Source organism: Vanacampus margaritifer, chromosome 2, assembly GCF_051991255.1.
Source record: "Vanacampus margaritifer isolate UIUO_Vmar chromosome 2, RoL_Vmar_1.0, whole genome shotgun sequence".
NCBI lineage: Eukaryota > Metazoa > Chordata > Actinopteri > Syngnathiformes > Syngnathidae > Vanacampus > Vanacampus margaritifer.
Window position 1 is genome coordinate 20614554 of NC_135433.1, and position 12076 is coordinate 20626629.

At 39.3% G+C, this 12076-nt stretch overlaps 1 protein-coding gene across 1 annotated transcript; it reads left to right on the forward strand.

Moving 5' to 3' along the window:
• The first annotated feature begins 4293 nt into the window (after positions 1-4293).
• LOC144044633 (uncharacterized) lies at positions 4294-9945 on the forward strand. Its single transcript, XM_077559161.1, has 3 exons — positions 4294-4664; positions 6529-6686; positions 9224-9945. Exons 1-3 carry the CDS (start codon positions 4442-4444, stop codon positions 9596-9598), a joined length of 756 nt encoding a protein of 251 aa, XP_077415287.1. The 5' UTR covers positions 4294-4441; the 3' UTR covers positions 9599-9945.
• The last annotated feature ends 2131 nt before the right edge of the window (positions 9946-12076 follow it).

Genomic DNA, 12076 nt, shown 5'->3' on the forward strand with positions numbered 1-12076 from the left:
GACGCTTCTAAGGAAGACGCTGGTGGATAATTGAGGGAGGCCTTAAGGCCACAATGGTGACGGCTCACGTCAGGCTTCACGCGTCGGGCCTCGCGCGCCTCTCTGGTGGTTCGAAGCTCGCCCAGATGACATGCTAACCGCACAGATCTTGTTTTGTTATTAGCAGCGAGACAATGAGTGTTTTCTGTGGGTTTAAACAGCCACAGGTGAGACATCCTTCGGGGAAAACTTGGAATTGACTTGTTGGAGCTTGCGCTCGTTTATTGGGAACCAAACTCTAGAGCTTAACTTGTCTCTGGGAAAGACATTTAGCAATCTGTCAATGGTTACTGGTCATTCACTAGGGCCAACTGACAGCAGATTTTTTTTTTTTATTATTCATCATTCTCAAAATGGGTGGCTTTCAGCAGTGGGTTTCTGGTGTGTGCAACATGTGCGGCTGCTCAGGACGTCATTTCTGTTCGCCCCGCCCCAAAAATATTTTCGGGAAATGGTTTTCTACTGGCATCAACGCATTTAATTCATTAGCGTATGTATGGGGAGTTTGTACCTTCTTGTGGAGTCATCCACTGTTGAAGAGATGTGAGGGGGTGGGGATTCTTGGGAAAAAATTCAAAGCCATCAGGTGCTCAATTTTGAAAACAATTGTAAGAGGAGGAGAAAAGAGCCTGTGATGCAGGTATAAAGCTGAAGCTGGCTTCATTTTGTTATTTTATAGTAAAGGATAGGGGCCAAAGCGGTCTCTTGCACAGGACGCCATTCAAGCTAGGACCACCACTGGCTATTATAGACCTTGATCAATTGTGTTTTGAGAGCTCATGATGACAAGATAGATACTAAAACAAATTTACACAATAAAAAGGTCAACCATTATTAAGGCTAAATGTAGTACTAATTTACATATTCATTATTAATAGAATTGTTATTATCTTCTATTTGTTGGGGTTTCAATATTGCAAAATGCATTTATTGTGGTTTGATTTTTTTCTAACTTGTTCAATGAAAAACATTAATTCCCCCTCCCTCTTTTTATCACTATATAATAATAATAAATTCATTGAATATTGAAAACATGTTCAATTCTGCATTAGAAAATGAAGCAGCAATGGAAACAGGCTTGCCCTGCAAAAAAGCCACACCCACTTCTGCATATTAAAATGTAGAACACGTTTGCGATATGTTGTTTTCATCGGACGTTAACGAAATGCTATTTTTTGGTGGCAAGTGACAAGTAGTCATTTAAGCGTCAGACAAGACAGGACGTGAAATTGTAGTAGGTAAACATTTATGCATTCATTTTTATCCAGGCTTTGCTTTTACAGATCATGTATCATTTGCATGAAGTGTCTGAAAAGGTGAGAAGATGGTGGAAGTTGTTGCAGTTAAACGTTATTGCAGTAAAAAAAAAAAAAAAAAAACAGCTTCCACACATTTGGACATTGTGTAGCACAAAATGAATGCCTAAAGATGATAGCAAGTTTTTGCCACTTTGCAGCGGTGACGTGGATTAAAAATCACACAACATCCTCAGTGTGACAAGATACAATCCGACATAATGAACTTGGCCAATATTACGATTCGCTCTATCTACCACTTGAGTCCGTTAAAAAAGCGAGAGTTTTGCTTAATGTCGTGCGTCGGCGGATGGTAATCATCAATTATGATTCGCCAATGTGACGTAATTTGCAGGATGGATAAGATCAACGTCTAATGAGAGCCTAAGTGAAGCCTGCGCTGTTAATGACATGTCACATTTTCATACTCATCGGACTGAAGCTGACTGGCATCATTTGCTTGTAGTTCATTAGACAAACGTTCAATCACTGCAGCACTGTGCAAACACGTAACACGCTACATACGCACTGCTGTTTGCATACGTTTTAATCACATAAAAAACCGACTACATCTGTACTATAGATACTAAAAACCCTCTTCGTGTTCATGTAATGATTTATTTATGAATTCTTGCTGTTCAACTTTTAATCTGGCATCTTTGCAATATGTAGCGCGCATTGCAGTTGAACCAATCACGTCGTGATCACCCTCGCCACTTTGACAGTCATTTATTTATCTTGGATTTAAAGACGTTTTTTTTAATGCCCCAATTTCAACATTGCTTCTTCATTTAAATAAAATGCAATTCAGTAATCAAGTCATTAAATAGGTATGTGCCATAAAAATGTCATTGAATCAATAAGATTCCAATTAAACTAGAGCTACGAGCAACACATATTGGGGTTGTGACACATATAGGACAAAAAAAACTTAAAAATAATAAGGGTAAGCCAGGCCTGTACAAAGTTTCATGAATTTTCATCCATGTTTCAATCCTCAAAAACAGCATAATTTTTTTCTTTGCAAACATTGCATCACCACGGCAACAGCCCAATTTTCGTAGCCGTAGGTCAAACTTAGCGGGACACGACAGGGCTCTGTTAAACCCATGGAGGAGGCGCAATAGACTCATTATTTTTTGTATTTAAAAATGATCTCTCATTGCTTGTTATGGGAATTTTATGTCCTAGTTGTATCAGTAATTGGTATCAGTTTTAGTGTGGAAAAAAAGTGGTTTTAATCCGTTTGTTTAGTTTATCTGTTTGAAACCAAGTGCAAATGATGTTCATCAAGGAGAAAATGCACTGGAATGGAGCTCTTTGAGTGTCAACTGTGTTTTTAACTCATTCAAACCCAAAAATGTGCAAACACACTTTTGAATATTTGTCCTTCCCTCCCAAAAACGTATTTACACGTTTTTTAAATGTTTTTTTTTTTGCTAGAGCATACAGTAGGCTTTGATGCGGCTTCTGACATGAAGAGGTCGCTTAAAGCAATGATAGTTATTACAAAAAATGGCCATCAGATGGCAGCAGAGTATAAGAGATCAGCCATGGTCATGTTGCAACAAGCTCTTTTTCCCAGTGTTTTCAACAGGAATGTGAATATTAAGGAAACTTAGCTATATTCTAATGCTAATTGCTGCAAATGGATACATATCAACTTTTTTTCCTGATGAAAGAAGAGACTAATACTTCTTTTGGTAGGTTCCATGTTTTTATAGCAATAGAACACAATATTCTGTGGGCCTTGCAAAATTAGTCAAAATCCTGTAAAACAGCCGGGAGTGAAGGGGGTTGCTTCAGTAAAAAATGGCTGCGAGTGAATGAGTTAATTTTACATTTAATTGCCTTGATCAGCAGGAATAGGATTTCTAAATCTATCAATTCCTGATGCATTTGCAGAAGACTGGGCGGAATCTGTGGCTAGTAACTTAAAACTCGCTAACTTGTCCATCTTGTGTCAAGTTACCATTCAAAATAAAACAAGTTCTTCCATAGATACGGTCCAGTAATCCTTGAAAGTGGAATGAGATGTTGGCGGAAAGCCTAATCCGCCGCTGCCAAGGCTTTAAATAAGTGTTTGAACAGGTGCAGATGAAAGGGCCACAGGTGAGAGCGAAGGAATGACCACCTTGTGACTCATCCCCGCGCTCTGACTGGTCGCCCCGCTCGCCGGCTTGGCGGGCTGATCAAAGTCGCCCGAGCGTCGCTGTCGACGACGCTGACAGGCCAGTGTTTTCGTTGTTTCCAGACGATGAGATTAATCGACGCACACCTGCGTTTTGATTCGCGACGACTATCGAGTCGTCAGCGAACCGTCAACGCCGACCCTACAGCTGGCGCGCTCGCGCAAGCACAGTGTTAATAATCAGTATGAAATGTGTTGAGGGGCTCGAATGGTGTTGGGTAACACTCGGGGATAATGACAGCATGTCGTCGTCGCTGTCGTCACGCGTGCTGGATGAGAGCAATTGAATGATAAACATGATAGCTGGTGTCCATGTTTACGTGAATCGTTGTATCGCTTCAGAATATGAACTGCTGTGAACTTACTTACTAAAAAAAGATGACATCATCCATCTTCAATGTGACGAGCGGTTCCACATCAACACCAAAGGTGTACTTCATAAAGCGTCGTCACTCCCGAGCTGTCGGAGAGCCGGCGCATGTTTATTCTGGAAGCCCCGCCTTTCGGATCTCGTTTGACGACTCTTCAGAGATAAGAACGGCGAGTGTTTCTCGAGACTAGCCGCGTGCGTTCGTGCGTGTCTGAACAGACGGCCTCTCGATTGGGTTTCTGTCCACGGGGCCGATTGAAACCTCAGACGGCAGAAGATGTTGCGACACGTTGGCTAAAGAAGAGCATCTCTTCCCACCCTGTCGATCTGATGAGAGACGGGGTTAGATGTGAGAGGAGGTCATGTGACAAGGAAGGGTATTGGATGAGAGAGGGCGGGACCACCTGAACCACTCTTACTTTTTACCTCATCTCGTCCCTGAGCCCTTAACACTAAAGAACCGGCTTCTTAACCAGGAGAAATATCGCTTCTGCACTGGGATGCGTTCCATGTAGGACTCGCACCCAGGACTAGATCCTCTCGGCAATGTTCGGGCCCAGGCAACTGGTCTCCGCTCTCCTGCCTGCGGTTTTCCATTCACCCGCAGCCCCGTTTTTCCCCGCCTTCCCGGCCCGGCAGATCCTCATCCCGGCGGGGCCCTACATCTGCTACGAGTCCCTGAGGAGTTACCTGCGACCCGAGCCATGCAAGGAGGCGCTGCTGCTGGCCACGCAGGCCATTGGGATGGGTCCGCTGGTGGACGCAGTGGGTGAGTCGAGTTCAACCTAAACCACGTATATGCTACATGGAATCCAGCGCAATGTTCTCGATATGTTCCGGTACCGATGCCGATTATTAATAGTCAAGGAGGCCGATAACTGATATTCCTTTTTTTCGATTCTTTGTTGTAATGTCTTAAAGCATGTTTATTGAACAGGTTTTCAAACTTTTCAAAATGTAGAAGTTTGTATTTATTTTTAACCTTAACACAATAGACATGCTTTTATGTTCAGCGAGCTCCCAAGGTTTATCAGTACGTCTTAAAAAGTGAAATGGCAACTTAAACAAGTAAATACCACAGATCTCTATAGTTTTCTACAGTGAATTTTTTTTTCTTCCAAAATTTAAAAATACCTGAAATTTTAAGCATTTCTTTGTTTTAAGATCCAACAAAAACAAAAAGTTCAGAAGGTTCCCAGGGTCAGCAGCATCTCATTAACATTATAAAGTTAACTGAAATTTTAAATGAATAGTTCCCCGAGATTAAAATGGTTTTAAATTTACTTTGTATCGGCCGTCAGATTTTGAAAAAATGCTGATACCGATATCCGTCAAAATGCTCTATATTGGTGTATTCCTAGAATGCTCTTGTGCACTAATTCTCCACCTGGGGCCCACAAAATTATGTCATACCATTAAAAAAAAAAAAAAATGATATAAGGACTGGTGTGCCCAAAAAACAACAACAACAACAAAAATAAATTACTCACTTAGCTTTGGGCCTATTAAAAGTTCTGATATGATTGTGACATATCACATAAATATGACATCCTTGCCTGTATAAAGTTAATGCAGTATATAACAGGAATAAAGTCACATTTTATTCAAGAACGATCAACGTATTTTTCAAGAAAATTGTCATATTTAGGGGTGAAGAAAAGGCGGAATACTACGACAGTAATTTTATACTTCCCCCCCAAAAAAAAATGGAATAGGACTTTCAGCTCTTGGTATACGTGTGACTTTGATATCCTATTCTGTCTTGATCTTGGGAAAATACAGCTTCGTTCATAACATTACATCTTTTTATCCTGACAAAATATGAATTAGTTCTTGTAATAATTTTCTTTTCTTATGATAACATTCCTACTTTTCTCTTTAAAAAAAACGGCATGATTTTATAATAAAATCAAGACTTTTTTTTTTTTTTTTGCAAAAATATGCATAATTGGCCCTGACATTGATTTAATCGTCCGGTATTAGCTCTTTGTTAGCTGATTTTGGGCGATTTTGTCCTCATTTCTTTAAATACACATTAGCATTACATAGAAAAAATAATAAACATTTAAGAAGCCCCCCCCCCAAGCAAAGTCAGATTTTTGGCTATATTCCTATGTTGCAAATTTCAACAGTTACTGTAGGACAAGCTATTGTCCTGTAAAACTGTCAAATGTTCATATATTTGTTGTATGAATTAAAGGAACAAAAGATTAATCGGACAATGAATCAGTTATCGGAATTTTATTCTGCCAAATCCATAATCATCAAATCCATACCAGTTGGGTCCTACTTTTTAATTCCTACACACGGTAGTTATGTTTACCTGATGTGAGAACCATGAGGCGGTCCTGAGGTGACTTTTGCGTAGGGGTCCCGCGACCCAAAAAGTTTGAGAACCCGTGCTCCAGTGAATGTCAAATTGTGTTCAAGTGTCAGTAAGACATGAGCTTCAAGTGTAAATGTTTACAAAAGACCGACTAACAGCTCGTGACGGACAATCAATTATCAAGGCGTGCTGAAGCAGGCCTAATGATCGCTATGCTAATTAGCCAGTCTAGAGCCATTAGCTCCTTGTCACCCTTTGGCGATTCCGTTAATTTGCCACGGTGCCATTTTTTCCACCCCCTCCCCAGACGAGCAGAGGCCGGTGAAGCAGCGTCGCGCCCGCGCCAACTACAGCAGCTGGCAGCTGGAGCAGCTGGAGAAGGCCTTCGAGAGCACCCACTACCCCGACGTGTTCATGAGGGAGGCCTTGGCCCTCAGACTGGATCTGATTGAAGCCAGAGTGCAGGTGAGACCACGTTGGCTTTCTAATGGGTGACATGGCAACTGATTCATCGCAATTTGATCTTTCTCACAATATTACGATTACGATATAATATGCGATTATTTTTTTCCGGTCCTCTTCTCTTTTAAAGTAGTAGTAAAGCTGCCATCGTGACTCAAGCAACTATGTCTGTAACAAAACTGGATAAAAATGGCGGCAAATTGTACGCGACCGCCACCTTTGTTCTGGGGCTGATTTAATCGGTTTTATATTACCAAGCGCAAGCAGCAAAAAACACAACGTACCAATAATTGTGTTTTTATCCAGATTTTCCCGAACGTTTGTGTTGACATATTGACAGTGTGACGCTCGTCAAGATGGATGTGTAAGATTACACACAGCTGCTAACTCGCACTAGCCAAGACTAATATGTGGCTGAAGCAGCTGCAGTATGATTCATTTAAAGCTATGCTGAGCTTTTTGTTTGTTTAGTGTGCTTGGATTGATAGCTACTATATATCTTCACGACGCACATGTCGTTCTCAAAGGTAATGGAATGCAATGAAAAACAGAGGGTAAAAGTAATGGTAAACAATATGATGATATGAACAATGTTTATTGGGATTTGTGTGCTTTTGGACACCTTTTGAATTATTAATTGAACATGCCCCGGGTCAAATTGACTGAGGAATATTATTTCTGTTCCTGAGAATGGAACATAAGGGTTAAAAGTTTTTTTTTCTTTTCCCGCCACTCCCAATTAGATTATTATGGTGAACTTTATCAGCGTGATGAATAAGGATTTGCTGTAGTTTTCAGCTAACAAAACTTCAAAAAAAATTTTTTTAAAAATCTCCATCTCAAGACATTAGAATGCTACATAAGAAACTAACAAAATGTTTTTTAATAGTGGAGGCAAAATGTGTGCGTTAATTTTGAGTTTATTTAAAGTTGCTTTAACGCCACCATTTTTTTTTCACGCACGATTAATGACCGCCCCTTACTTGGAAAATCTGTAAAGGGGGAATTCCAGTCGCAACGTCAAAATTTTGCAATAATAAATGTAATAATAACGCATATATTTGTAGAGGCTGGAGTCAAGTTGTATTTAAAAAAAATTTAAAATGCGCAGAATTTCACAAGTTACTTCATGTTAAAGGTGCCGTACGCCAGTTACCGAGTTTTTGCAGATTTGCGACCCCTCTGGCGAAAAGCGGAATGGAAGCTGATGTTAATTAGTGGTAATTTTATTGTGCATTGCTTATCATAAATAGACCCTGGGCGATATGGCCCAAAAATAAAATCTCAATTTTTACAGACATTCAGGACGATTACAATTTTCATCGATTTGAATCTAATAAACCCAACAAACATTTATTTAAAGGTTTCATTTATTTAAAAAAAATTATTGTGCAAAATTTTTCAGACAACAATAATGTATACTGATTCTAAATAAGTTTAAACATAAACTTAACATTCATAGTTTGTTCTTAAATGCCACAATTAACTTGGTAGCTATTGTAAACATGTCTTGTAAAGCACCCATCCAGCATTCTGCCACAAAAACATTTGAATGTAACACAACATAAGAACAACAGCTTTTAATAATCCAAAAGACAAAATTCCATTTCACGATTTAGAACATTTTCAACGATTCAATTTTTAAAATGACGATGTATCGAATTAATTCATACACTAGACAGTGTTATCCTTTCCTGCTGGTATTCTGACCGTGGTCGGGGGGGCGCAAAGGAGATTTTTCCCTCGGTCAGAGTCACCTCCGTGGACAATTCCTGTTGCATGTCAGCAAACGTTCGGCCCGATGGTCGAACAAAAGGAGCCACCGGGAGACGGAGGATCGCCCTACAGTACTGGTTTATTATTATTTTGACACTTTTATATCCTTCGTGGCACACGCTTGCCTTTTGCCACGGACTCGTTCACACAGTCCCAAACACTTCCGCCTTCCCAGCGGGTAAAATATAGTTCTTTTAACACTCCAATTTGCGTCAATATTGCGACATGCACCTTTAAAGATTAGATAAATCTTAATATGAAAAATACAAATGCACTGAGCTGTCACCAACATCTTACGAACGCAATTATGCCATCTAGTGGCAGCAAAATGACCTCAACACAAATTAATATAGTATAGAACATTTTTTTAAAAATTAACTCAATTTTATGAATAATTATGAAATTGCTGTATCAATGGCAGCCATTTCTTAGTTTAACATTTTTTTCCTCCACTTTTATGTTAGCAAGAGTATGAAAACAAAAAAATATGTTATTGTACATTTAGAACCGCTATAAAATTTGTGATTAATTGTGAGTTAACTATTGAAGTCATGCGATTCATTACGACAAAAATGTTTAATTGCCCGACAGTTACAATATAAGAAAGTACTGTAAGTAGAAATAAGTACAAATCAATAGATCTGTATGAGTTTCACTTCTTGAATGAAACTACTGAAATATATCTTTACTTACTTGCCGATGTTTTTATTACTCTGCATTCTAAATTATTGAGATGCATTTTTATGTTGCGAATGTGACTCCAGGTTTGGTTCCAAAACCGGCGCGCCAAGATGAGGCGTCAGCTGAAGCTTCAAGGCCAGCGTGCCAAACCTCACCCCAAAGCGGAATGCGCAAACGTCCCGGATAAAGCAATCCGCCGTTTAAAACCTCACATAGACGCTTCCGACGGCGACCCCTGGCCTCCAGCTCAGGAAGACCACGACGACAACTACCCGTGGACAAAAGCCGCCGGCGCTGCGGCGAGCGGTCAGAGGTCAGAGGAGCTGCGTTCCAGCAGCATAGCCAAGCTGAGGGCCAAAGCCAGAGAACACGAGGCCGAGATCAACGGCGCCGTCAACGTGGCGGCGAGCCTCGCCACGTCCCAAACACAGGAAGTGGATGCCGTGTATGGTGATTGATCACTTTCCTGCTTCCTGTTTTTCTATATCACCATTACGGCGATAAACGTCAGCTGTCAAGGTGCGAAAAAAAAAAAAGACTACTGCAGGACCTTGTCTCACTTTTTGGACATTTGCATTTTTTTTCGGTGGGCCTGCAAACAAGATCTGTGTCAAAACCTTTTTGCCTTTAAGAAGATAATGCTCATGATTTCAATGACCCTTTTTTGTGTTTTTTGTTTTCCTGCGCCAATTAACTCATTCACTGTCATTTACGGCTATAGACGTCAAAAATGTATTTGAACTATTTCTATTAGTTTAACATTTTTTTTCTACTTTTGTTAACAAGAGCATGAAAACCTATTAAAAAAATTGTACATTTCAAACAGATATTAAATTTGTCATTAATCATGAGTTAACTATTAGTCATGCGATTAATTACAATTAAAACATTTTTTAACAATTTTTAACAATCTTTTCTTTGTTTTCTGTTAAAAAAAAATTCTAGGTTTTCATACCCTTGTTGACGAAAGTGGGAAAAAATGTTAAACTAATAGAAATAGTCCAAATGAATTTTTGCCGTTTATAGGCGTTGAATGAGTTAAAATGCATATTATATACACTGGAAATAGCTGAAGAATGAAATCACGTCAGTGTGTGCGCGGGCTGTAGTTTTGAGCAATCTAAAGCGCTGGTTCAAGAGTTAAGTTTGAACATCATATGCATGTTGACTCGAAATACAACTAACTACATGTACATTTGTCATTTGACAAATAAACCCTACATTATAATATATAAAATAAGGAGTGTCAAAAAAAGTCAGAACTGGTGTCACAATGAATATTTTTTGGAAGCAAACTACACATTTTTGCCTTCAATGCGTGCCAGATGGTCAACCAGCATAGCTACAAGCTTCGTTCAATGCTTAACTCATTCACTGCCATTGACGGCTATAGACGTCAAAAATTCATTTGAACTATTTCTATTAGTTTAAATTTTTTTTCCACTTTTGTTAACAAGAGTATGAAAAACTAGAATTGTTGTTATTGTACATTTAGAACAGATATAAAATTTGTGATTAATCGTGAGTTAACTATTGAAGTCATACAATTAATTACAATTAAAAAAAATTCATCGACTGACGCGATAAAAAAGAGAGAGAAAAGATTATTAAAAATTAGGGGCGTCAGGCGATTACATTTTTTTATTGTAATTGTTCGCATGTTTTCACTCACGATTAATCATAAATTTTATATCTGTTCTAAATGTACAATAAAAAAAAATGGTTTTCATACTCTTGTTGACAAAAGTGGAAAAAAAAGTTAAACTAATAGAAAGAGTTCAAATGAATTTTTGACGTCTATAGCCGTATGGCAGTGAATGAGATAAGAGGCGAGGGTTGATGAACACGTAGCTGCTTCACCGTGCCGGGAGCATCCGACACTTCCTGGCATAGAATAACATCACTGTGCTGGAGCATCTTTCCTACTCACTTGACCCAGCTCCGTGTCATTAGTTAGTTTGTTTTGTTCCCCTCCTTCCAAGCTTGAGATGATCATCAAATGGGCACGTTTTGAAGAAGTAGACTCCACCAAGATGGCCGGCCGGACGACTTAGTTTTGGAGGATCCCGCAAAAATCCTTTCAAGAGTGCGTGGATGTTTGGCAGAGACAGCTGGGAAAGTGCAAACAACTTTGAAGGATTACTTCAAAGGGGAAAACGTGCAGTATGGATTTGAAATATCGCTTTTGTGACACCAGTCCCGAAACTTTCATGACATACCTTGTAAATTTGAAATACCTTGGGGGAAGTCATGTTTTGTATGTTGTAAATGACTTATGTCTACTACAGTACACCTTAGCGTCATGAACTCATGTACTGTAGTAAAACACTGCACCCTACTGGGCAACCTCATAGGCAGACCGTCCAATGCAGTGGGGTCCTCGGTTCCCACAGAGAATAGGAATGTGTATGTATGTGTACTCTATACACAACACAACATACAGTAAATATGTGTGTGTAAAACACTTCTAGGCCATAAAAGGATTAAACAAAAAATATATATGGTGGAAACTGAGCAAGTCATTTATACCCCACTATAGTTTTGACTGTATTTTTGTGTTTGTCCGTTTACGTGGTCCTTGTCGGCAAGCCTTTAAAACACTGTACGCAGCCTATAAAATGAACGCCTTAGTTCACCTAACAGTATTCACGGCAGTTTGAGGGCGTCACAAGGCTCAAATTCAGGTCACACTACACTTCCCCTTATGTTACACAGCATCAAGGTTTGTGGGTCAAATTCTCCAAACCGAGTCAGTGAAACAAATATGAATTATTTGTCATTTCACAAAGTGTGATGGATTGAAAAAAACAAAACATGCATGAGATAATTGTCTTTTTTTTTTTAATGCTTCAACCCTAATCCACAGTATAATCATGAGCATACGCGATAAGAACATTTGTACACGCGATTAAGAACGGCATGTGCACAACTAAAAT